Below are 27,477 nucleotides of genomic sequence, written 5' to 3'. Positions count from 1 at the left end.
TGATGAAGCCAGGTGGATTCACCGCTAGTGCTGAGATCATCAGGGCAGAACAAGGAGAGGAGAGCAGCATAACTAAATCATGTGAGGGATGTAGTAAAGTAAAGGAAGATACATTGGTGGTGGGGAAACATGATTTTGTACTCTTTATGGTTGATGTAATTAATTGTTCCTCACAAGCGAACAGTAAGACAGAGAAGATAAAAATAATAGTGAAAGCAGCGAAGAGATATCTGGGAATAAAGGGTCTGGAATGTGATGGAGTTGAGAAGATTCTAAAACTAAATGCACAACTACACTCATCACCTGGTGATGCTGGTCCTTCATAATGTGCTTAAGTATATTACAGTGGAATGCAAGAAGTCTCATTGCTAATGGACAGGAATTTAAAAAATGTGTTGTAGACTTACAAAAGAAACCTAATGTAATATGTATACAGGAAACATGGTTGAGACCGCAATGGGATTTTGTAATACAGGGTTATGTAGGTATTCGGAATGATAGGAAGAATGGGAATGGTGGTGGTGTGGCTACATTTGTTAAAAATGGGACAATATTTAAAGTAATTAACTTGGGGAAAGAACATGAGTCAATAGTGGTGAAAATTTGGACAGGGAAAGATGAGTTTGTAATAGTGAACTATTATAATCCATGTAAAAGATTATGTCATGACACATTAGATATGGTGGGTGCACAAGCACAGGGTAAAGTGATATGGTGTGGGGACTTTAATGCACACAGTGCATTGTGGGGGGGTGAAAGAACAGATGCAAATGGTTTAATTATAGAGGAATTTATAGAGGATAAGGGATTGGTGTGTATGAATGATGGGAGAGGTACTAGATATAATAGTGCTCAAAATAAGGAGAGTGCAATAGATTTAACACTGGCTTCAATGGGAATTGCAGGTATCACAAATTGGGAAGTGTTAAGGGAGTCTACAGTGGGGAGTGATCATTACCCTATAAGTATTATGCTTGGAGTAGAAGTAAATCAAGAAGAGGACATTAAGATACCGAGATGGAAGTTGGATAAAGCTGACTGGGAGAACTTTCAGCAAATTAGTTGGGTCAAGGTTGAACCGTTACTTAGAGAGGAAATATTAGATGTGGATGAATTTAATGAGAAGTTGGTGTCAGCCATTATAGAGTCAGTACAGGAAACAATACCGATGAGTAAAGGGTGTAAAGATAGGAAGAATGTACCTTGGTGGGATAAAGAGTGTTGGCAAGCAGTTAAGCATAGGAATAGTTCATTTAGACAGTTGAAAAAACATCATTCTCTGGAATCATTAATTCAATATAAAAGGGCACAAGCAGTAGTTAGGAAAACTATAAAAACAGCTAAACGGACATACTGGAGGAAATATTGTAATACGATAGGAAGGGAGACTAAGCTGTCTGATATATGGGGAATGATCCGAAGAATGAGTGGAATTAAAAGGAATTATGTAATACCAGTGTTGACAGGTAGCAATAAATCAGCAGTCAGTAATAAAGATAAGGCAGAACTTCTGGCAGAAACACTAGTGAAAGTTCACAGTTCAGGTAATTTAACAGTAAATGCTAGACACCGTAGGGATACAATTCTTGCTCAGAATATAGATGTTAATGTAAAGAAGAGTGCAACAAGGGATAGTTTAGATTTACCTTTTACATTGCTTGAATTAAAAAGGGCTGTAAATGTGAGGAGGCAATCATCACCAGGGAAGGATGGTATTTGCTATAGTATGTTAGCTCATATGAAGGATCATGCATTATATGTAGTATTAAAGTTGTTTAATAAAGTGTGGGAATCAGGTAAAATTCCAAACAAATGGAAACACTCAATCATTGTACCTATTTTAAAACCAGGTAAAGACCCATCAGATCCATCAAGCTACAGACCAATAGCACTTACATCACAGTTAGGGAAAACTATGGAGCGAATGATCACAGAAAGGCTAACATACTATTTAGAAAGTAAAGAGTTGTTCTCTCCTTTTCAAAGTGGGTTCCGTAGAGGAAGAAATACTATGGATTCCATTTTACGTCTTGAGTCAGAAATTAGGAAAGCTCAAACTAACAAAGAAATGGTGTTAGCTGTCTTTTTCGATGTTGAGAAAGCTTATGATATGTTGTGGAAGGAAGGATTGCTAATCAAATTAAGTAAACTGGGGGTAGATGGTAGGTTATATAACTGGGTGTTAGATTTTCTTTTTGGCAGGACAATACAGATAAGGGTAGGGACAGAACATTCAAAGGAATACAGGGTTGAGAATGGGACTCCACAGGGGAGTGTTTGTAGTCCAGTATTATTCAATGTCATGATTAATGACATCTTTGAACAAATAGAAAAAGGAATAGGGAAGTCTTTGTATGCAGATGACGGGACCTTGTGGATAAGGGGGCGGAATCTGAGATACATAGAGAAGAAAATGCAGATTGCAATTGAGAAGGTGGAACAATGGGCAAATGAGTGGGGGTTCAAATTATCTATACCTAAAACACAGGTAATAGTTTTTTCTAAACGATCGAGAGAAGTGTCATTGAAATTATATGGGCATACTTTAGAACAGGTTCATGTAATTAGATTCCTTGGTGTTTTATTTGATGAAAAGTTGACCTGGAAACAGCACACGGATAAAGTAAAAGATAAATGTAAAAAGGTCAATAACCTGTTAAGATGCCTGTCAGGGAGAGATTGGGGAGCAAGCAGAGCAGCATTGTTTAATGTGTATCAGGCTTTGATGAGGGCTTCTCTAGATTATGGATGTTTAGGATACATGTCAGCAGCAGTAAGCCATCTTAAAAAGTTGGATGTGCAACAATCACAAGGACTTAGAATATGTAGTGGAGCTTTTAAAACATCCCCAGTAGCAGCAATACAAGTTGAAGTTGGGGAACAGCCACTGTGGATACGCAGAATTAAACTATTGTTAGCTTACTGGGTTAATCTCCAAGGTCAGAATAGTTCACATCCAACTAGGTCTATTGTACAAGATTGTTGGGAGCATAATAAGACTCGTTATATGAGTTTTGGATGGATAGGGAATACAATAGCAAAAAGGTACGATTTAGATAAATTACGGTATAGTCCAGTAATCCCGCACTCAATTATTCCACCCTGGTTATATGTGAATCCATTAGTAGATTTAGATATACAGCAAGAACTACGAAAGAAGTCCAAACATGCACATCCTGGGAATGTGGTACAAAACTATATTGGTCAGCACTATACAGGCAAGTTCTTAATTTTTACAGATGGCTCAAAAGACCCAGAGACAGGACGTACAGGAGCTGCAGTATTCTTCCCACAGTATAAAACAGGAATTAAAAAAAGAACCACTGATCATTTATCAGTGTACACAGTGGAGCTCCTAGCAATATTGACAGCATTAGAATGGTTGGTAGAGAATAGGGTTAGTAATGCACTCATTGCCTCTGACAGTTGGGCAGCACTGTCAAGTATCAGATCGTTGAAATCATGCAGACAGGATATTGTTTTCAAGATCCATCATTTAATTTATGTAATATATAGTATGGATATCACTGTTTGCTTTGTTTGGGTTCCTGCTCATGTAGGGGTAGAAGGAAATGAAGATGCGGATATATTAGCTAAGCAGTCACTTAAATCAGAATCAATAGAAATGGATATTCCACTTAGTAAAGCTGAGGTAAAATCAATCATTAAAAAACACATGCAGGAACTATGGCAAGAAAACTGGAACAGAAATGAAACAGGAAGGCATTTGTTTAACATTCAAAAGAAAGTCGGAATAGGAAGTAGGATGGGCAGGAACCGGAAAGAAGAGACAGTGATATCCCGGCTCAGGATAGGTCATACTGGGTTGAATGACACACTTTACAGAATAGGAAAACACCCAAACGGCATTTGTGCACACTGCAATAACCCGGAATCTGTTCAGCATGTGCTGCTGGAATGTGGAAAATATGAAGAACAGAGAAAGCTCCTGAAAGCAGCAATTCAGAAAGTTAAGTTAAGGTTTACTGTAGGGAACTTACTTGGAAACACAGACAAAGTAAATAACCAGGTAATTAAATATCTGAAAGAAACAGGATTGATAGGTAGGATTTAACCCTACCCCTCCCCACCATTTTGTTTATTTCTTTCATTTACATTTTTCCCCCTACCCCTCCCCACCATTTTGTTTATTTATTTCATTTACAATTTTCCACCTGTCAAGCTAACGTTCCACACAGTCCGGTAGGGGGTGGTAATGCGCCACACAGTCCAGTAGGTGGCGGTAATGCACCTTAAGCTGGTTGCCAACCGCCAATCAAATAAAAAGAAGAAGAAGAAGCAACTAGTATCCGCTTTTTCTTTAACTAGCACATAACTCGCTTTAAGTTTCAAGATGTCAGGAAGAGGTAAAACCGGAGGCAAGGCCAGGGCCAAGGCAAAGACCCGTTCTTCCCGAGCCGGACTCCAGTTCCCAGTGGGCCGTGTGCACAGGCTCCTACGCAAAGGCAATTATGCCCATCGTGTGGGCGCTGGCGCACCGGTCTACCTGGCCGCCGTGCTCGAGTACCTGACTGCTGAGATCCTGGAGTTGGCCGGCAACGCCGCCCGCGACAACAAGAAGTCTCGTATCATCCCCGTCATCTGCAGTTGGCCGTCCGTAACGACGAGGAGCTGAACAAACTGCTGGGCGGTGTGACCATCGCTCAGGGCGGTGTGCTGCCCAACATCCAGGCAGTGCTGCTCCCCAAGAAGACCGAGAAGCCCGCCAAAGCCAAGTAAAAGTTCTACTACGGCTTTCACCCCACTACTTAACCCCAAAGGCTCTTTTAAGAGCCAACCACTTGTCTCTCAAAAAGTGCAATTTGTATTTTCATCTCTGAACTGTGTTTGTCCGCTATGAGTACCCTAGTGTGCCTCATGTTGAAGCCTGCAATCACTAAGTTAAACATTCACCATACCTTCGTGAGGCTGAGAGAACGCACCCACAACACTTTTGATTTGGCCACGTGGTGTTGCCAACCAATGTTCCCTTCATGATGAATGCTGGCTATAAGCATAAACACAACAAATGCATCTGAGAATAGCGTAAAAGCTATAGCTGGAGTCGTTGTCCTTAAGAAAGTGTTATCACAACAGTGGTATCATCTGCCAGTTGACTAATAATTATGGATTCTCCCATAACATCGATTTTTAATAACATTTATCTTTATTATTATAATTCACATGGGCGGGGCGGGTGGACAAGGGAAGCGCGCAATGCAGGGAGCAGGAGGGGTTTAGAGTTTTAATTTATGGCGGGAAGGGTGCACGGAGGTCGTGTCCAATGACAGCCTGAGAAGGAGGTGACAACGGGCCAATGAGCTCGTCTACATTCGCCGGCCAATCGGAGTACGACGGCTCCGGCTTTATAAACTTAGCAAGTTCACTTGAGAAGAACATCTGTACTTTGACTCTACAAGAAGAAGGTAGCATCATGGCCAGAACCAAGCAAACCGCTCGCAAATCCACCGGCGGCAAAGCCCCCAGGAAGCAGCTTGCCACCAAGGCTGCCCGCAAAAGCGCCCCGGCCACCGGCGGCGTGAAGAAGCCTCATCGTTACAGGCCTGGCACCGTGGCTCTGAGGGAGATCCGTCGTTACCAGAAGTCCACCGAGCTGCTTATCCGCAAACTTCCCTTCCAGCGCCTGGTGAGAGAAATCGCCCAGGATTTCAAGACCGACCTGCGCTTCCAGAGCTCTGCTGTGATGGCCCTGCAGGAGGCCAGCGAGGCTTACCTGGTCGGTCTGTTCGAGGACACCAACCTGTGCGCCATCCACGCCAAGAGGGTGACCATCATGCCCAAAGACATCCAGCTGGCCCGTCGCATTCGTGGAGAGCGCGCCTAAGATCAGACAAGAAACATAACCCCAAAGGCTCTTTTAAGAGCCACCTCAATATTTCTCAAAATGATTTTTTCCATTAACTACTCTTTATAAGACGATAGATGGGTTAAAGTAGAATGAGATCGCAGAATGTCAGAGGGTACCATATGACAAGTCATAGCAGAACAGTTTTACTGTCACAAACTAGGAAAGGACTTGAAATCCCTCGCTGTAATGTGCGGAATGAGCTTTTAGTTGGGCTCCAGTCGTTTTGGGGGGGGGGCCAGGATATCCATATGACGACTACACATTTTACACGATAAGCGCACTGTTGCAATTTCGACGGCTTATGTCATATTATTAGGCTATTTCTAATACTCAATCAAAAATAATACTAAATGGTTTTACGCACAATGTGTTCCTTTGTACCACGTCCCTACGATCGCAATGCATTTGTTTGACATGTTTCGGTGCGTGTACACAGTCCTAGATCTGAATGACAGGGAAAGCTTCGTGAGAGCCTACTGTGTCTGTATTGAAAGGGGCAAGGGCTGTGTAAATTAAATTGTTAGAGGCAACAAAATGAACGTTTGTCGGGAAACATGGAATATAACACATAACACACTATAAATGAATTAGTATTATTATTATTATCATCATTATTCTAATTAGGTTTATTTGTTTATTTAGGACATTAAAATAAGGTGTGCGTTACCATGGTAATATCTCCCAGTATATCTTTGCATACGCAGGACGTACCGTCAGCATTACTACGTTGTTGACTATTACTTGCTCTTATTGACAATCTTCAAGCTCTGCTAACGTCTAGCACACACAGGAATATTGTCAATGGTAGGGGAGAGCGAGGTAATGTGGGACACCCTCTGTATCTAGGCAACGGAACACATTTGTGGTCATGTGACCATTATGTTTTCAAGCCCCTCCCATTCCCCCCTTGCCAGGAAGGAGAAGTTGGTGCTGGTGCTGTGGTAGATATGTTTTTACACAAAAATGTGTTTTTTGCATGTAAAAGTAAATGTTCTTGCTGTGAACTTAATCAACTGTTGTGTCAAAGCAAATTGATTCAGGTAGAAAAACGTATATCATACATGTTGATGAACTTCCAACACACATGTGATTGATGCTAATTCAGATTAGCCTGAATTGCTAAGAGATGTTGTTTTTTCTAAAAAGGTGGCTGTGGGGTAAAGTAAGACAAATGTTATGGTGTAAAAGGAGACACTGTCTCACTTTACCCCACCATGAAGCACAAGTTAAGTTTAGTCTTAAACATATTTTTTTTTTTTTTGGGAACTTAGTTTTTATTTCAGTTTCAACAACTTGTACAATCATGTCATGTTTTGTCTACAATTCTTTCCATTCTTTTAGCTGTACACATATGGTCCATGGATGTGGTTCAAAGCATGACACACAAAGCAAAAAAGAGCGATCAACAAAAACATTGAGATGTCAATGACGGAATAAAATTAAAGATTTTGAAAAGAAAGAAAGAAAAAGGGTAGGGTCGGGGGGGGTTGGGTCAGGTGGGGGTTGTGTGTGTGTGTGTGTGTGTGTGTGTGTGTGTATGTGTGTGTGTGAATGCAACGCAGGCATATATCTATGTGTAGTGATATGAAGTGAGTCTAGAATACAGAAATATACGAGTCGAGATGTGTGGAAGGGTTCACTGTATTAATATGGACATAACCGGGCTCCATCTTTTAATAAATAGATGGTTCTGGAGTCTCAGAGTGTATGTTATTTGTTCCATCTGGTAGATTTCCCATACTTTCTCTGTCCACATATTGTATGTAGGGGGGTCTGGTTTTAACCACTTAATTGTAATGCATTTAATTGCTGCCGTTAGTAATATTTGTAAGAGATATATTCTTGCCCTTCCATCAATGCCTTCTGGTATAACTCCCAGTAGTGCCATCTTTGGATCTTTGGTACATTTTTGGTGGAATACTGCTTCAAGGGCCTCAAACACCTCTTCCCAAAATGTTCGTAGTTTGGGGCATGACCAGAATATGTGGGTGTGGTTGCCAATTTGCGTACTGCAATTTCTCCAACATTTATTTGAGTGTGTTGGGCCCATTTTTGCCACTATTTCTGGGGTTCTAAAGAATCTCATAACCACTTTCCATTTGAATTCCCTCCATGTATTTGAATTGGTCACTAAATGTGCTTCAGTGCATATTTCCTCCCATATGTCCTGTGATATGTCAGTGTTCATTTCAGTTTCCCATCTCTCTTTCCTCTGTAGTGTATTATTCAAATCCATGGATAGAAACCTTTGGTAAATGTCACCTATAATTTTCTTATTCTCGTTTCCTTTTTGCAGCTTTATCAAGAACTCTTCGATTTCAGTGGGCTCCAAGACTTTATTCCATTCTCTATGTTTCGTTAGGAAGCTTCTTAATTGTAGATATCTGAAAAAGTCTGTGTTAGGGAGCCTAAATTCCTCTCTTAACTGTTCAAATGATTTAAGGCTACCGTCTTTATGGAGTTGGTGTAAGTTAGTAAGTCCATGATCCGACCAATTTCTAAATCCTATATCTGTATTGGAGGGTTCGAAATTTTTCATAAGACCAATATTGGATAATGCTGAGATTGCTTTAGGTAAGCCAAATGAGAGTTTTATTTTCCTCCAAATCTTTAGTGTGACTCTGGTCCATTCACCTAGTTGAGTTTCCTTTAGAGGGACATCTATGAAAGGCAAGGTCTGTAAGGGCATCGAACATAAACTTTTTTCAATGTTGAGCCATCGTGTATATGAAGAGTCTTGGATCCATGCTGTTAGAGGCTTTAGCTGGGCCGCCCAGAAGTAGTATCTTAGGTTTGGGAGTTTCAGCCCACCATGGTTTAGATAGTTGTAGTGTTTTAAGTCTGATTCTTGGGCGCCTTCCTTGCCATATGAATTTTGAGATGAGTCTATCCCACTTATCAAATGTGGATTTGGGGATATCGATGGGTAGCATCTGGAACAGGTATAGAAGCCTAGGCAGCACATTCATGCGTACACTCTCAATACGGCCCAATAGAGACAGGGGAAGTGTTGACCAGCGGTCTAGATCTTTACTGATATTTTGGATTATGCTTTTGTAATTTGCATCACTTAGGTTTTCTAACAATGAGGGGATTTGAATGCCAAGATATTTAATACCATCCTTGGGCCATTTAAACTCACTCTGAATTTTGATTGTTTGTGGAATTCTACCTCCTATGTCCATAGCCATTGTTTTATCAACATTTACTTTATAACCCGAGAAGTACCCATAGTTGGAAATAAGATCTTTTAGGTGTGGGATTGTTGTTGCAGGTTCAGTTAGATAAAGAAGCACGTCATCTGCATACAATGATACTTTATGTTGTTCCTCATTTATTGTCAGTCCCTTTATGTTGTCGTCGTCTCTAATGAGCTGTGCCAGTGGTTCAATACTGATATCAAACAGCAGGGGCGACAAAGAGCACCCCTGCCTGCAACCCCGTTCTAGAGTAAATCGGTCCGACAGAAATCCATTCACTTTTACAGCAGCTTGTGGATTTGAATATAGTGTTTGAATCCATTTTATAAAATTGGGGCCAAATTTGAGTCGTTTTAGAGTTTGAAATAGGTATTGCCAAGATACTCGATCGAATGCCTTCTGGGCATCGAGGGATAATATCATTGCTTCTTCCTCCTTAACTTTAGGGTGAGTCATAATATTTAGTAATCTTCTTATGTTGTCCCCGTAGTATCTTCCCTTTATAAACCCGGTCTGATCGGGGTGGATAACTTGTGTGATAATTTTATTGACGCGTCTTGCTAGGATGGCTGTTAATATACGTAGGTCGGTGCATAAAAGTGAGATGGGTCTGTATGATTGGCATTGGGTGGGGTCCTTGCCCTCTTTATGTATTACAACTATTGTTGCGTCCCTCCATGAGGGGGCCGTGGTTCCAGATTGCAATGTATGGTGGTATGCTTTTAGCAATAAGGGACATACTGTCTCTTTAAATGTTTTATAGAATTCATTACTAAACCCATCCGGTCCAGGACTTTTATTGTTTTTTAGTGTAGAGATTACTTCTTGTATTTCCCATTCTTCAATTGGTTCATCTAGTTCTTTTGCCATAGGTTCAGATAGCTCTTTTAGTTTGATGTCTTTCAGAAATGCTGTCAATTCATTATCATCTGTGCAGGTGTCCGTATTTTTGTAAAGAGATTTATACAATTCTGCAAAAGACCTTGAGATTTCATCAGGTTTTGTGAGAGTCGAGTTATGAGTTTTTAATTTCTGTACTATATTCGATGATTGTTGTTTTTTTAGTCTTAGTGCTAATAATCTACTTGCTCTGTTTCCATTTTCATAATATTTTTGGTTGGTAAACCTTAAATTGCCCTCAATCTTTTCAGTGATTAGGCTATTTAGATCCCTGCGTGCTTGTTTGAGAGCATTAAGTAGATTGGAGGTTGGTGTTCTTTTATGCTGTTGTTCAAGCAGCCTTATTTTATCCTCTAATTCTCCTTGTTTTGCTTCTCTATTCTTTTTTTTCGCGCTCGCGTATGAGATAATGCGACCTCTAATGTATGCCTTAGCACAGTCCCATAGGATGAGAGGTGATATTTCAGGTGAGTCGTTAGTTTCTAGGTAATACTTTAGTTCAGTTGTTACAAATGTGATAAATTCCTCATCATTTAGAAGTGATGTATTTAATCTCCATTGTTTGGTTTTTGGCCTGTGACCTATGTTCCATGATAATGCAAGAGGTGCATGATCAGATAGAGTAATTGGTAAGATCTTTATGTCTTCTATCCTGTGTAGTTCTGCTTTGGGTGTAAAGAAATAATCAATTCTCGAATAAGATGAATGTCTGTGCGAGTAGAAAGTGAAATCTCTACCTTTAGGGAATCTGCTTCTCCAAACGTCCACTAGGCCTGATTCTATCGACAAGTGTTTAAGCATTCTACTCATTCTAGAAGTGGGAGTTTTGGAGGTAGGTTGTCTATCCATTAGCTGGGACATAACACAGTTGAAGTCTCCTCCCAACAGTAGGATACCGGAGCTGTGTTGTATTGCTGTGTTAATGACTGTGCTAATGAAGCCGGGCTCATCCTCATTTGGAGCATATATGTTCATGAGGGATACATGTATCCCATCTATAGATCCATTCACTAAAATGAATCTTCCCTCAATGTCCTTGTGGACCGTTGTTGGTGTAAAGTTAACCTGCCTATGTATCAATATAGCCACTCCTCTCTTTCTACCTGACTGATGTGATGAGTAGAACACGCTGTCTGCCCAGGATTTCTTTAGTTTCTCATGTTCCATATCCGACAGGTGGGTCTCCTGTAGGAATGCTATCTGACAGTTGGCTCTTTTTAGCTGATTAAGGATTTTCTTTCGTTTTATAGGATTGTGAAGGCCTTTAACGTTATAGCTTATAACCTTAAGTGATCCCATGGTTCAGAGTAAGAATTAGGGAGGATCTTAATTTTACCTGTAGGTATGGTGATGGCAAGGATAGGCACATGAATAGGAGAAGATTGTGAACTGCATGTAGTACAGTGTCTATGTGTGTGATTGTGTGAGTGTGGGTGTGTGGATATATGAGGGGTGGGTATGGGTAGGAGGTGTGGGGGAGTTGGGGAGTACATATAAGGGAAAAAAACAAAATAATGCAAGAGAAAACAAAATACATAAACATACACGTTGCTCTTATTCTTCCGGTATGATCCCTGTGGAACAGTGGGATCTGAACATAGAAATAAAAATGGAAAATCCGGACACTCAACCGACATGAGTGTCTGGACAGACTTTTGGGACATGGTCCCAGGCTGCGAGTCTGAACAGGCAGCTGTGCGAACAACCTTTAAGAGGGTTCGCCTTTGCTTGGTTATAGTACCAAACAGAATAGCTAGGAGTAGTTTGTTAACATTTCAGGCTCCCGTCGAACCTTGAGGTAAAACAAAAGGAGGGTGAAAACCCCCTAACCTTAATTTTGACATTGTCGAATACATTTTACATTGTATATGTATATATAAAGAAATAAGAGTAATAATAATGATGTCTAGAGGCAGAAATAAATAAAAGGATCGGAGAGAAGCATTAACGCAGTGGAAATTAAGAAACAAATAAAAACAGTCTCCTGGTCAGGTAATTTTCACTTCCCTGCCCCTTATGAATAAACAGATAGATTATTTCCCCCTTGGGGTAAGTTTTAAATTGAACTAACATATGTCCAGTCTCCTTCAACACTTGCATATAAACTGCTGTGAAGAACTACAATAACAACAAAGGGATGGTAATATATTTAAACAGATATCGTCCCGTCAAAGTTGGTCTCGTAATGACACTGAGGCCCACTGGCCCGTGGCTGGGGGAGACCTACCCTTAGCCTGTTGCAGGGATGACGTTCTTCTTAACGTAGTCCATCGCTGCATCTGTGAATTCCTTTTCTTCTCCGTTGTGTGTGATGCGGAGTCGGGCTGGAAACAGTATACCATACCGGATGCCCTGACGGTTGCGCAGCAGCTTCCTGACCTCCGTGAACGCAGCCCTGGCCCTGGCGACGCTGACAGCATAATCCGGAAAGATGGCGATGGTCTGCCCGTTGACCCGGAGAGGAGCTCGAGTGCGCGCGCAGCTCAGCACCTCAACGCAGTCCTGGTAGTAATGGAGTTTAGCAATGATGGCGCGTGGTTTCCCCTCCGGTCTCCTCTGAGCCAGGGTTCTGTGTGAACGGTCCACAAGCACATCTCTATCCAGTTGTAGCGCTTCCTTCAGTAGTTTCGAGACCGATGCAGTAGAGCATGATCCATTCGTCTCGGCCACCCCTAGTATTCTGATGTTGCATCTCCTCATTCTTCCCTCCATGTCGTCGCATCTCTCTCTGAGCCCGGTTACCTCTGCTTTCAAGCCCGTCACCGTAGTCCGCAGGGCCACCACCTCGTCCGACCACGTTGACAGGCCGCCCTCCACCTCCGTGATTGTAGCCTTTATTTGGTCAATCTCAGACTGAACCGCCGCAGTATTGTTAATTATTTCCGATTTTACTGCTTGAAGTTCACTTTTAATATAGTTGAAATCTTCGGCTAGTGCATTTTTAATCTCTGTCCAATTAACCTCGACAATGTCGGATTTCAGCGAGAGGAGGATCTCTGTTTTCAACGCTACAGCGTCCATCACTGGGTTGTCTGTCCGGGGCGGGACCGTCTGAGCCGGGGTAGCTGTGGGACTCGATGTCGCGGTGGCGTTTGGCCTAGTAGCGGACGGATTGTACTTATATTTGCGCAGATTTGCAGCCATTGACCCCTAAATACACAGACTTTTGATTTTAGGAATATGTTAGGGACAAGTTTCCCAGTATCTTGTAATGTAGAAAGCTTATTAAATTAAATAAAACAGAAGTCCGACGGGAGCTCAAGCGAAACACGTCCTACACCATTGCCAGCCCACGTGATCCCCCCAGTCTTAAACATATTTTAGTGTAATATTACATAACATATGTTTGATTTTTAATGTCATAAACATTGTAGAAAAGACATCATGCCAAGAAAGTACACCAAGAAGACAACCTGGGGCCAAACAACCCTCGAAGAGATGGAGAGTGCAGTCGCTGAGGTCATGCAAGGAAAGAAGTCCTTAAGAAAAGCTGGAAGGGATAGAAATATTGACAAGACAACCCTACAAAGATTCATAAAGAAAAAAGAGAAAGGGGAAGTTAAATCAGTAGCCTGGGGTGCAGTAGCTGAGGCAAAGATAATTTTCACAGATGAGATGGAGGAGGAGCTTGCCAAACTTGAAACAACTAGCTGACCAGTTCCATGGCCTTGCTCCAGTTAAGTGCCGTGAACTGGCATTTGAATACGCAGAGAGAAACAATATCCCTGTCCCTGCCAATTGGACAGAGAAACAATGTGCAGATAGGCTAGGGTGTGCAAGAGATCACGTGATTCTGTAGGTTAACTTAGGCCAACTGATCTTGCCACAAAGCTAAATCTTATAATAATTAATTCTCTACTCTTTAGGAGAAGATTGGTTTGGCAGCTTCTTAGCACGTCGTGCAGATGATCCACCTTCTGCAGTTGAACCACCTGCTGCAGATGATCCACTCGCTGATGCTAATCCATCCACTCCGCGTGGTCCTCATGGATGTGCCTCGCCAGCTGACTCAGATGTGCCACGTGTTCCCAGCCGACCTGGATATGTGTCTCCTCGTGAAATCCTACCACTTCCCAAATGTCCCCCCACAGCACAAATCAAAAGAAAGCGTGTTAAGACAGCCATCCTAACTGATACTCCAGAGAAGCAGACAATAGAAAAGGCTTATGAAGAGAGACAAAATAAACTGGCAGGGAAAAAGCAAAATAGCAAAGAAAAGGGAAAACCGAAAAAGAAAGCACCCAAAAAGAAAATCATAGATAGCAGCTCTGAGGAGAGTGATATCGCAGTCCCACTTGATGAGGAGTTTGACGAAGAGAGCTCTGAGGATGAAAGAAGTGATCCTGGAAACACAGATCTGAACGTGGGTGACTTTGTCCTAGTTAACTTTGCAACGAAACGCAGGAGTGTCCGTTACGTTGGCATGGTTGAGAAAGTTGAGGATGACGAAATACTTACACAATTCCTCAGAAGAATCCAGGGAAACAAGAAAGAGTGGGAGAGACCCACGTTTGCTTTAAAAGAAAATGATGTGGCACATGTTCCTAAAGGTGATGTGGTGAAGAAGCTGCCTCAACCTAATAGGCCTGGAGGAACCACACGGAGAGAGCAACTCTTCACCTTTCCCTGTAACCTTCAGGGCTGGAATGTAGAGTAGGCCTTGTTTAAGAGTATGAGGCTGATGTTCTAATCCAGGTGGGTCTAGCCTGTGTCCTGAGTCCCAGGCTGTTCTAGCTGTTTCTGATGGTCCTATGTTCTGACCCCCAGACTGTGTACTAGCTGGTTCTGATTATGGGTCCATGTTCTGACCCCCAGACTGTGTATTAGCTGGTTCTGCTTGTCCTTTGCTCTGACCCCCATACACTAGCTGGCTCTAAAGGTCCTGTGTTCTGACCTCCACACTGTGAATGTTAATTAAATAAAACATTTTGAATTATATTATGTTGTATTTGATTTACTGTGTAAGTACTTTGGGTTACTTTCAAGTATTTAAAAAAAATGTGCTTAATTGACCAATCCCCATGATTCTGTTACTAGTCCAACATTAGTTTTGGAATGTGTGGTTGTCAATCTAGCTGTCAGGATTCTAATTCTTACAACATGTGTTGTTATGGTAGTTTTAAAGTGGAAAAAGTAAGTAAGTGGATCAACTTACCCCCAACTGGTTCACTTTACCCCCTTGATTTCTCTGGTCGGTCTCAGTTTACCCCTAAGCTGAGGTAAAGTGAGACACAAGACCACTTTTTAAAAAACAATCATATTTTCATTGCCCTTTGTCCTGGAGACATTCTGATCATTTCCATAGCGAGAAAACATCCTGAATTAATGGGAATTTTGTACATTTTACTGATTTACTCATTTTAGCTTGGCTAGAGGGGAGCAAATGTAAAAAATGTATCACATTACCCCGCTCTCCCCTACAGTAACAGTAATATATTTGAATATTGCCATGTAGCCTACAGTTATTGTTAGGAAAATATAAAGGATCAAATTGACAGATAATTGGCCTATACAAGCTGTAGGTCATTTAACATTGTATGTGCTTGTAAACTTAGAACAATCTTTCCCAAATGTGTCAGGAACCAAGAGAACGTTGTGAGGGCTTCAAAGCAGCACTGCTCAACATGAGACCGGCCCTCAAAAGAAAAAAGGAAACATTCCAATTGCCCGTTCTCCATATTCAGCAGTTGCTGAAGGCAGAAAGCTGGTCGGTTAAACTCCAGCAGGAGTCCACCCTGGTTGATCTAGGTCGAGAGTCTTATCAGAAGGATAGATCATGTCCCCGGCTATCCCAGCAGACCTCACAGTGTCTCGCAGGCCTCACAGTGCCTCACAGGCCTGTCCCAGAGTGCTCTGCAGCAGACGTACATGGAGGCCAGTCAGGTGCCAGGCAATCTTCCCTGCAACCTATCCAACGGCAGGCCCAAGGCGGCTGGCAGCAAGAAACGCCAGAGAGAAGCCAGCCAGAGTGAAGGAGGAGACGTCAGCAGCTCAGCCTCCCGCAGTCACCAGCCCAGCTGGACAAGGAAATCTACTGCAGTCGCTAGAAGATCTCGCAAGCCTACACACCAGAATGGATCTTAAGTGACATTCTTCTCACTCACACACACACATCCCCCCATTTCCACTCCCCACCCCCCAAAACACACAACCCCACCACCCAACACACACACACACACACACACACACACACACACACACACACACACACACACACACACACACACACCTCCCAACTATCCCCCCTTCACCCAAACACACACACTCCCAACCCCTCATCCCAACACATACAAATATTTTTATTTTTATTTTTTAAAGTAATGGGTTCTGTCTTTTTTTATGCATACCAATATGATTTGGATATAGTGAGCCCACTCAATATAACAAACAACAGTTTTAGGATCACTAAATACTTATGTCCTAACCAGAATACTTGAGTATTGGGTAAAATTGGGTTATATATATTGGGTTATATATTATAGTTGGAAGCCAGGGCCCTTTCCCTGTTAGAAACTTGATTCCTCGTTTCCTCTCTTGCGTGTCTCTCACTTGCTGCTTCTCAAATAGCATTGGAGGAGAATAGGGGAACAACCGAGATATTCTCCTCCAATGCATTTTAATTATGATGCGACGAGTGGACAGGAGATAGGACGCGAGGAATGGAGTTTCTACAATTGAGAAAGGGCCATCGACTTTTGTCTACCACGGAACACTAGTACTGTTACTTGTGCGTCGACGGAACTATATACTTAATTCGTGTTGTCCTACGGAGGATTCTAACTGGCTGGACCAAAGAACGTTAGTAAAATGTTTTTCGGATTCAGCATAATTCAAGTTATATGGTTATCTTTGGCTTTAGGCTTTCTTGTATCGCTATGTTTTCACAAACTTTCACTTCTCCTGCCGACTGAATTCGAGAAAACTTACGTGTATCTATTATTCCAAGACATAATCAGATATGGTAAAACCAAGCGACAGTTGAAACGAGACAACTGGCTGCGTGTGTTTGATGTCCCCAAAAGGTGACAGGGTATTAGAAATCTTAAACTTTTTTTTTTAGATTACCCTTTCCTCTAAATATAGGCATTGTTGCTACTATTTAACGTAAATGTTGGTCCCAGCACACATGATCGATAGCTTTCAGGGATGATTAAAACATCTAGCCTTGAGAATGAATTAGCCTACACATTTCTGATACTGCTTTTCATTATTCTGGTCTTTTTAGATGGTTCTGGCACTTCTATGCAGTCTCTATTGCCTGGAATGGGGTGCTTATTGCCCTGTCACTGCGCATGGTTGTATGGGGCCATCAATACCCATTATGGTTGACTCATATATTGGGATTCCTGACAGGTGAAGGCGTGCCAGTAGAGCAAGGTAACCTCTCTCTGTCTTTTTGTCCCATTGTTTTGCTTCAGTGTTTCCTTACTGTGTCTGTAGAATGTAATGTGTTTGTAATATATTGTCATGTGTTTCCTGTCCTGCGTGTAGTTCCGCAAGTGTCAGCTGTGCTGGTGCTGGTGCTGCTATGGGTCCATTCCCTTAGGCGACTGTTGGAATGTCTGTTCGTCAGTATTTTCTCTGATGGGGTCATTCATATTGTTCAGTATATATTTGGCTTGAGCTACTACATCTTACTAGGACTGACAGTCCTTTGCTCGGATTATTATATCATTGGAAAAGGTTAGTGTGTATCCCTAATATATATATATATATATATACGTATCTTACGGTACATGTGGGAAAACTAGGGTTAGGGTTAGGTGCTAGGGTTAAGGTAAGGGTTAGGGTTAAGGTTAGGGTTAAGGTTAGGGTTAGACATGCCAGCATGTACCAAGTCACCCTTGCACCTAACCCTAGTTTTCCCACATGTACCGTATTCCCACATGTACCGTAACATATATACTATATATATATGTTTTTAGTCAAGTTGTTGAATTGTTTCCTCTAGTCTTGATGATGCTTAAGAGCAAAAACAATTGTAAAATTAGACCATCATGACCTTATGTTAGTGTTGTGAAGGCCCACAGTTTAGTGCCAGTTTAGTTTCCCCAAACCAGCCCTATTTTTGCCCCTAGTATTTCCTTTGTTATTTTCTATACAATTATATACGTTTCGTGAAGTATATGTATTATTCTTGTAATGTTTTATGCATATGTTTGATGACGTAGTATCCGGGGTGTGTCTGTGACCCGGATGCTACGTTCGGTGGTGGTATATAAGAGCCGGAAGGGCGGAGTCAGTCAGTGTGTGGTGAGCAGACGAACGAGAGAGAAGCAGAAAGAACGAGAGAAGCAACGAAGCCGATCGAAGATGGCGGATTCAGCAGCGAGCACACCGTGCAGCAACTGAAGACGCCAGGAAAAGCGATTCTTGAGTGAGCCACTGTAGCCTGTTGGTTGTGTTCCCGTTGGACCGTCTTGCCAGCGGCCGGCTGTTCACCGTGGGACCAAGCGGGACGCCAGCTGGACATTAATCGTCGTCTCCACGAGCAAACACAGACTCCAGCGGAGCTTCAACGCGGACCACTTCGTCGACGCACAGGACAGTCAACCAGGCCTCGACGCGCACCACGCCACTGGACTATAGGCCTGTTCAGGCCAGAGACTGTCAGTGAGTGATTGAGAGTGTGTGTGGCCGGCCGGGTGGGAATGTATATATGGGGATGTATACAACCGTCGTGTAATAAATGTGTTGTTCATCTGTAATACCGTGTGTTAGTTGTTTGTAGCTTCAATGCTAATGCTAGTTGTTTGTAGCGCTAATGCTAATGCTAGTTGTTTGTAGCGCTAATGCTAATGCTAGTTGTTTGTAGCGCTAATGCTAATGCTAGTTGTTTGAAGGCTAATGCTAATGCTAGTTCTCTTGCTAATGCTAACGACCTTAACTGCTAGTCTAACGGTTTGCTGTCGCCCCCTGCCTGTATCCTCTTATACTGCCTATTTAGCTCCCTTAGTTAGATAACCAGCCCTTTCCTAAAAGTATACAGTCCTTTTCAGCTACTCCCTGGTTACAATTGGTCCTTCGAGCCGGATAGGTAGTGTAGTGATAGCATGGCTGAGCGCAGCCAACCAGACCAGACAGTTACCCCCCTTTCTCCGCCCCCGGAGCCAGAGCCACGACCACAGAGAGTCCCGCGGTTGCCTCCGAGGTTACAGGAGTATGAGCTTGAGCTCGAAAGCTCACTGAGTGGTAGCGAGGAGCGCACTCCACGGGATACAGTGGTCGGAGAGGCCGAGGTGTCCGCCGGCGAGCGGGTGGCTAGCACTGAGACAGCCCTCAAAGAGCACCAGCCTGAGGATGAGATGGCAGAACCGCAGGGTTTTGCCGTGGAAACGGAAGAACAGGAAGGAGAGGCCCGGTCCGACAGCGCCTGCGGGCGGAAGAGGGAGGGCCTCAGCCTTAACGATCTGCCTCCCAGTACGGCGCGCTCGAGACCTAGCTCCTGCCGCTCAGTGGCTTCCTACCGGTCCAGGGCTTCCGTGGGCAGTTCTGCCTCTGGGGCGGATAGCCTGCACTCCAGAGGGAGTGGTGCCGCGCTGTCCGAATATATGCGCCAACAGGCCGAGATGGCGTTAGAGCGGGAGCGCCAACAGGCCGAGACGGCGTTAGAGCGGGAACGACTCCAGTTTGAGCGTGAACGCCTCCAGCGCCAGGAGGCGCTAGAACGCGAACGCCTCCAGATGAACGGAGCGGAACGCGCGACGGAGAGACAGCGCCAGGAGGCGCTAGAACGTGAATGCCTCCAGCGCCAGGAGGCGCTAGAACGGGAACGCTTCCAGATGGAGCGCGACCGCCTCCAGACGGAGAGGCAGATGCACGGAGCGGAACGCGCGACGGAGAGACAGCGCCAGGAGGCGCTAGAACGTGAATGCCTCCAGCGCCAGGAGGCGCTAGAACGGGAACGCTTCCAGATGGAGCGCGACCGCCTCCAGACGGAGAGACAGCGCCAGGAGGCGTTAGAGAGGGAACGCATCCAGTACGAGCGCGAGCGCCTCCAGATGGAGGGGGCGGAACGCGCGGCGGAGAGGCAGATGGCGAGAGAGCAACTGCACGCAGAGAAGATGGAGGAAATGATGCAGACCATGCGCGACGTGTGCATCAGCAGAACTCCGTCGGCCTGTAGCTCCAGAGTATCATCCGCACGGCCCTCTCGAGTGCCATCTCCTGAACTCCCCGCCGATGGCTCCATGAACCCCGCCAGGACTGTCCAACTACAGGCCCAGCTGACCACCTGGAAGGAAGAGGACCAGGGACCCGACCGCTACGCGGCCCAGAGGGAGCCAGCGTCGCTGCCCGGGAGGGGAGTCATCCCCCAAGAGCGTAGCACACCCCTAGGTCCTCCAGTGCACCAAAATGCATGCAGGCCGGACACCCAGACCGTCACTCCAGCACCGATGATCCACTACAGGATGTTCCCCCAGGTGGAGGGACCCAAGTTCCCCTTCTTCAAGGACGAGGACAGGAGCCAGTATGTGGAGCTACGCATCTGCCTAGACACGCTCTTGGACAACTCCTGCTCCGAGTCCTACAAATATGCGATTCTCCTTCAGCATGTGAGGAACCCCAGAGCCCACAACATGGTACTGGCCCATGCCTCCGCACCGACACCTTACACCAGAGCGCTCGCTGACTTGGATGCCCGCTACGGTCGTCCCTGGAACCACGCCCTTGCTGAACTGCAAGCCCTCGAACAGCAGGCCCCCATCAAGGATGACCGGGCGCTGGATGACTTCGCGCTCCGCGTGCACACCTTGGTTGGGATGCTGAAGACGCAGGGCCCAGCTGGCGCCAGCGAGATCAACAGCACCTCCAACGTAGAGCGGCTGCTCCGCAAGATCCCACGCTTCCGGCAGGAGAGGTTCCGGCGACAGCAGCGCGTTCGTCACCCCGGGAAGTTGGGTCTGAGCATGGCTGCCTTCGCGGAGTTCCTACTGGAGGAAGTGCATGACACCAACGTAGACGCCATGGGTTACGCTGAGCCGAAGAAGGAGAGGGAGAAGGGAGACCGCTGGGACCGGCCGAGCTCGAACAGAGGACGCCCAGTAGGAGTGCTGCACACGGAGGAGGAGCCTCGGAGAGAGAAGACCACCCGACCTGAGGGAAAGGATTCCTCTCAACCCCCTCAAAAGGGACGGAGAGGGCCACCGCCATGTCCGTACTGCCCCAGCGAGCACTGGTTCAATGAGTGCAGTGACTTCAACAACCTGAGTACCGAGGACAAGCAGAGGTGGCTCGAGGAGAACAAGAGGTGCTGGAACTGTGGGCGCGACCATCTGGCGAAGAACTGCACCTTGAGGAGGAAGTGCAACCGCTGTGAGGAGGTCCACCTCCACATCCTACACGAGGTCTCCCTCGCCAGGTCCACGAAGGGCAACAGAAGCCCTAGGTCCGGTCGCGCACCGGAAGAGGAAACCCCTGTCTACTACCTAGACCCAACCCAGAGCAGCGGCTCCAAGGTCCTACTGAAGGTGGTGAAGGTCCGACTCCACCACAACAACGTTGAGTACGACACGTACGCCGTTCTAGACGACGGGTCGGAACGGACCATCCTCCTCCAGGAGGCAGTGCGCCGGTTGGGGCTCCACGGGACTGAGGAGAAGCTGACTCTGCGCACGATACGTCGCGACCTTAAAGAGGTCACCGGGGCGAGAATCAACTTCTCTATCTCCCCGGCGGGGAGGCCGTCGGATAGACATCGGCTAAAGAATGTCTTCACCGCCGACCAGCTAGCGCTCTCCCGCTACGACTACCCCCTGGAGAGGTTACGCGCAAGATATCCCCACCTACGGCGAGTAAAACTACATCCGATAGAAGGAGCGGAGCCAACCCTTCTCATCGGCTCGGACAACGCTGCACTGATCGTGTCGCTCCGTCCTCCGCTGAGAGGACCACGAGGCTGCCCGATGGCTGTTCAGACTGCGCTTGGGTGGGCCCTCCAAGGCGCTACCGAGTGGAGAGATAGAGACGGGAGAGCTACGTCATCCCTCCATGTCCGCACCGAAGAAGTGCAGACCATCAACTGCCTTCACACCAGTGTGGACTCCATGAATGTGGCGCTGCTAGACAACGTCCAGAAGCTGTGGACGCTAGACGTTGCGCCCTACAAGAATGAGAAGCTCTACGTACGGTCAAAGGAGGACGTCTACGCCCTGGACCTCCTTAAAGCAAAGACAGTGCGTATCGAAGTCCAGGGCGTTAAGAGATACGTCACACCACTACTCCGCAGAGAACACATGCCAGAGTTTCGAGTATCCCCTCGAACCGTCCTACAGTGTCTGACCAGCACTGAGAAGCGTATGAGGAAGGACGAAGTCCTTGCTGCTTCTTACCGAACGGAGATGAAGAAACTGACGGAGTCCGGTCTGGTGAAGAAGCTTGAGCCAGCCGAGGCGAACCAGAGTGCCGAGTCTTGGTACCTCCCGCACCACAATGTTCACCACAACGGGAAGAACCGAGTGGTCTTCAACTGTAGCTACCAGGTGGGGAAGCTCAACCTCAACCACTATCTTCTCCCTGGTCCAACCTTGACCCCAGCCCTCTTGGGAGTTCTGGTGCGCTTCCGTCAGCAGCCGATCGCAGTCAGTGGTGACATTAAGCGAATGTTTCACCAGGTCAGGATGTTGGAGGAAGACAAGCCACTCATGAGGTTTCTCTGGAGAGAGGACCCGAGCGACCCCGACCCCTCTATCTACCAGTGGGAGGTGCTACCCTTCGGGACAACCTGCAGCCCCTGCTGCGCTACCTATGCGCTACAGACTCACGCCGCGCAGGAGACGGCACCTCCTGGAGTGTTTGACGCCGTCCATAAGAGTTTTTACGTGGACAACTGCCTTCACAGTTCGAAGACAGCCACGGAAGCCCGTCAGCTAGTCCAGGACCTGCGTGCTCATCTCCAGGAGGGTGGATTTGAGATCTGCCAGTGGGCCAGCAACGACCCGCAAGTCATCAGAGACCTCCCGAAGGAGGCCACCTCGACCAGCAGCGAGGCTTGGGTCTCTCACTCACCAGATGATGCTCAGGAGATGACGCTCGGACTTATCTGGCAGTTCCAGACGGACACGCTACGCTATCGCAATAAGCCTGCCAAGCCTCAACGCGTCACGATGAGAACGATATACAGCACTCTAGCGAGCCAGTACGACCCACTGGGATATATCGCTCCCTTCACGACGGTGGCCAAGGTGCTTGTCCGGGAGCTGTGGGCCCAAGAACGAGGATGGGACGATCCTCTGCCTCGTCACCTAGCAGAGAAGTGGAAGGCCTGGGAGCAGGAACTTCCCACTCTCCAGCACATCAAGCTGCAGCGGAGCTACTTCCCTCCCTCCACGGACCTAGAGAGGAGTGTCATCACGCTACATGTATTCTGCGACGCCTCGGAGATGGCGTACGGGTCCGTGGCATACGTCAGAGCGGCAGAGCTTGGAGGTGAAGTCCACGTCTCGTTTGTCCTGGCACGTTCCCGAGTGGCGCCGAAGAAGCAACAGTCCATCCCAAGACTGGAGCTGTGTGCTGCCCTGAACGGCGCGCAACTGGGAAGGTTCCTGCTCGACGAGCTCCAGCTACCTCTGAAGAGCGTCACCATGTGGTCAGACTCCACTACCGTCCTCCAGTGGTTGAAGTCCAGCTCATGTCGGTACAAGGTGTTCGTGGGCACCCGAGTCGCCGAGATTCTGGAGTTGACTGAGGTGAACTGCTGGCGTTATGTAGACACCAAGAGGAACCCTGCTGACGTCATCACGAGAGGGGCAACTCTACAGGATCTGTCTGAGCCCCACCTGTATCACACGGGACCAGACTTCCTACAGGAGCGGGAGTCAGAGTGGCCAGCCACGCCGGCGTTAGCAGAAGACAGAGAGGACAAAGAGCTGCGTAAGACGTTGTTCTGCGGAGTCACCCAGGTCGTAGACCCTGCGACTACTCCAGGAGAGGAGTGTGAGACGCTCGAAGAGCTGCAGAAGAGGATGTTCTGCTCCAAGGCCGGTCTACCCCTAGATACTACGCTCAGCGCCGAAGATTACACCGCGGCGGAGCTCCTGGTGCTGCAGAGTGCCCAACAGGATGCCTTCTCCCGAGAGCGGGAGTGTCTCGAGAAAGGGAAGCCGATCCCCTCGGACAGTAGACTCCGCGGCTTAGCTCCAGAGCTCGACGGTGTTCTCATTCGCGTGGGTGGCAGACTGCGCCGCGCTCAAGATCTAGACCTGGACACGAAGCATCCCATCGTGCTTCCCACTAAGCATCCGGTCACCAGGTTGGTCATCAAGCACCATGATGACAAAGTGCAGCACGCGGGTGGAGAGCGTGTCTTCGCGGAGGTACGACGGAGATTCTGGATACTCCATGGACGGGAGGCGGTACGGAGATATCAAAGGTCCTGCTCGGACTGCCAGAGGTGGCGAGCCACGCCGCCGCAGCCCATGATGTCCGATCTGCCCGAGGACCGGCTGCGACTGAGACAGGCTCCGTTCCACTCTACTGGGGTCGACTGTTTCGGGCCACTCCTAGTCCGAAACCGGCGAGCCTCCGAAAAGCGGTGGGGCATCATCTACACGTGTCTGACGACGAGAGCAATGCACCTGGAAGTTCTGCACCAGCTCACAAGCGACAGCTTCCTCATGTCCTTCAAGAGGTTCACCTCCAGGAGAGGGACCCCTAAGACCCTCCGGTCGGACAGAGGCACCAACTTCGTCGGTGGTGAGGCCGAGCTGAGGGCGAGCTACGCTGCAATGACTGAGGAGGCTCGTGACAGACTCGCCTCCCAGCAAGTGAAGTTTGAGTTCAACCCCCCAAATGCTCCACACTTCGGGGGAGCCTGGGAGCGGGAGATTCGCTCAGTAAAGAACGTCCTACGTACCATTCTCGGACAGAAGGTGCCTACCGATGAGGTGCTCCAGACTGTGCTAGCAGAGATTGAGGGCATCTTGAACTCCCGGCCCCTAGGCTATACCTCCAGTGATGTAGCAGATCTGGATCCCATCACGCCTAACTTCTTGCTGATGGGGCGGCGAGACTCTGCACTGCCTCAGGTAGTCTACGACCCTGCAGAGCTCACCGGAAGAAGATGGTGGAGGCACAGCCAGGTGCTCGCGGACCAGTTCTGGAAGCAGTTCATACTGCACTACCTGCCGACCCTGCAAGTCAGGCAGAAGTGGACGAGGGAGAGAGACAACTTGTCCGAAGGTGCCGTGGTACTGGTGATCGACCAGTCCCTTCCACGCGCCGCCTGGCAGACAGGCAGAGTGACCAAGGTCCTGCCCGGTCCGGATGGAAGGGTGCGGACGGCCATCGTGGACGTTGGTGGTCGCACTTACACCCGACCTGTGGCACGCCTGATTGAGCTCCCTCCAATTAGCCAGGACACTATCACCTCCTACCTCACGCTGCTAGAGCAGCCTAGCCAGTGTGCCTTCTTAGTTAACTGAAACCGAGGGTTTCATGGGGCGGCTGTTGTGAAGGCCCACAGTTTAGTGCCAGTTTAGTTTCCCCAAACCAGCCCTATTTTTGCCCCTAGTATTTCCTTTGTTATTTTCTATACAATTATATACGTTTCGTGAAGTATATGTATTATTCTTGTAATGTTTTATGCATATGTTTGATGACGTAGTATCCGGGGTGTGTCTGTGACCCGGATGCTACGTTCGGTGGTGGTATATAAGAGCCGGAAGGGCGGAGTCAGTCAGTGTGTGGTGAGCAGACGAACGAGAGAGAAGCAGAAAGAACGAGAGAAGCAACGAAGCCGATCGAAGATGGCGGATTCAGCAGCGAGCACACCGTGCAGCAACTGAAGACGCCAGGAAAAGCGATTCTTGAGTGAGCCACTGTAGCCTGTTGGTTGTGTTCCCGTTGGACCGTCTTGCCAGCGGCCGGCTGTTCACCGTGGGACCAAGCGGGACGCCAGCTGGACATTAATCGTCGTCTCCACGAGCAAACACAGACTCCAGCGGAGCTTCAACGCGGACCACTTCGTCGACGCACAGGACAGTCAACCAGGCCTCGACGCGCACCACGCCACTGGACTATAGGCCTGTTCAGGCCAGAGACTGTCAGTGAGTGATTGAGAGTGTGTGTGGCCGGCCGGGTGGGAATGTATATATGGGGATGTATACAACCGTCGTGTAATAAATGTGTTGTTCATCTGTAATACCGTGTGTTAGTTGTTTGTAGCTTCAATGCTAATGCTAGTTGTTTGTAGCGCTAATGCTAATGCTAGTTGTTTGTAGCGCTAATGCTAATGCTAGTTGTTTGTAGCGCTAATGCTAATGCTAGTTGTTTGAAGGCTAATGCTAATGCTAGTTCTCTTGCTAATGCTAACGACCTTAACTGCTAGTCTAACGGTTTGCTGTCGCCCCCTGCCTGTATCCTCTTATACTGCCTATTTAGCTCCCTTAGTTAGATAACCAGCCCTTTCCTAAAAGTATACAGTCCTTTTCAGCTACTCCCTGGTTACAGTTAGTAAGTAATATTTAATAGGAATCTTTTGGTTAGAAGATAATGCATCTTAGCAGCTGTTCTGGTGACCCACGATATGGTGTGCTACTGCAGATGTGATGGTGATTGTGTGGTCTTTGTAGGGACCCCTACTCTTCCTCTCCTCTCCCAGCTGGGGTGGTCCCACGTGGCTGGAGCTGTGCTCTTCACCTGGGCCTCGCTGCTCCAGCACCGCTCCCTGATCCTGCTGGCTAGGCTGCGCACCGGAGGCTCAGGTGAGCTCGTGCAGCTGACTGAGAGCCTCTACATGACTCACAAGTAGATGTGTCGCCATTAGGGATTACACATAACTTTATTTACATATGGCCTTTATTGTTTAGATTTTTGGTCTGGATTGTTTGAGTTAATACCAAAGTCTGGTGCAAATTTCTTGAATAGGCTCATTGGAAATACATTTAGTGGACAAAATGATGATGTGTTCAATACTTATTTCCCCCACTGTAGATGGGTTGTTTGGTATTGTAATAAACATTGTGTTGCTCTCTTTGATGTCTTCAGGGACAGTGGAGACTCTTGCCCACAGAGTGCCGAGCGGAGGCTGCTTTGAGCTGGTCTCTTGTCCGCATTACTTTGCTGAGCTGCTGATCTACGTGTCTCTGGGTGTAGTTTCCGGAGGTCACTCTCTCACCTGGTGGCTCGTTGTCCTCTATGTGCTCTTCAACCAGGCGTTGGCTGCCCAGCTTTGTCATGAGTTTTACCGGAGCAAATTTGAGTCTTATCCACAACATCGTAAAGCATTCATTCCTCATTTATTATGACTCCTTTGTGTGAATGTTGTCTTTTGCACAACCTATGTTGGAATAAAATACACCCATATTCACGTAGAAAGGATTACTTTGAATTAATTGTTTCAACATCCTTTTTTTTATCCCCACAATCAAGGTTGGTGGAATCCGTACAACAATTGAGACAAGATAGACAACATACACACACACACACACACACACACACACACACACGCGGGTACATTCATGTAAGGTACAGTCAGCTGTCTGTGTATCTATTAAATGTGTATCTGAA

At 46.7% G+C, this 27,477-nt stretch overlaps 2 protein-coding genes and 1 pseudogene across 3 annotated transcripts; all 3 read left to right on the top strand.

The window, feature by feature from the left end:
- Positions 1–4,354: 4,354 nt before the first annotated feature.
- LOC308175438 (histone H2A-like) lies at positions 4,355–4,740 on the top strand (annotated as a pseudogene). The gene has a single exon. The product of its transcript is annotated as a histone H2A-like (transcript).
- A 694-nt stretch (positions 4,741–5,434) lies between these two features.
- On the top strand, positions 5,435–5,845 carry LOC308175431 (histone H3.2; the record flags this gene model as incomplete). Its single annotated transcript, XM_080551100.1, has 1 exon — positions 5,435–5,845. One exon carries the CDS (start codon positions 5,435–5,437, stop codon positions 5,843–5,845), a length of 411 nt encoding a protein of 136 aa, XP_080407226.1.
- Positions 5,846–16,897: 11,052 nt separating this feature from the next.
- LOC308175436 (polyprenal reductase-like) lies at positions 16,898–27,215 on the top strand (the record flags this gene model as incomplete). The annotated part of the gene is made up of 5 exons (XM_080551106.1): positions 16,898–16,991; positions 17,323–17,346; positions 17,461–17,652; positions 26,541–26,672; positions 26,956–27,215. The coding sequence occupies exons 1-5, from the start codon at positions 16,979–16,981 to the stop codon at positions 27,213–27,215; spliced, it is 621 nt and encodes a 206-aa protein (XP_080407232.1). The 5' UTR covers positions 16,898–16,978.
- Between the last annotated feature and the right edge of the window lie 262 nt (positions 27,216–27,477).

The sequence above is a fragment of the Nansenia antarctica genome (assembly GCF_963989245.1).
Source record: "Nansenia antarctica genome assembly, contig: SCAFFOLD_180, whole genome shotgun sequence".
Classification (NCBI taxonomy): Eukaryota; Metazoa; Chordata; class Actinopteri; order Argentiniformes; family Microstomatidae; genus Nansenia; species Nansenia antarctica.
The sequence above is the reverse complement of the archived record's forward strand: the minus strand, read 5'-3'. Positions and strand labels throughout refer to the sequence as shown.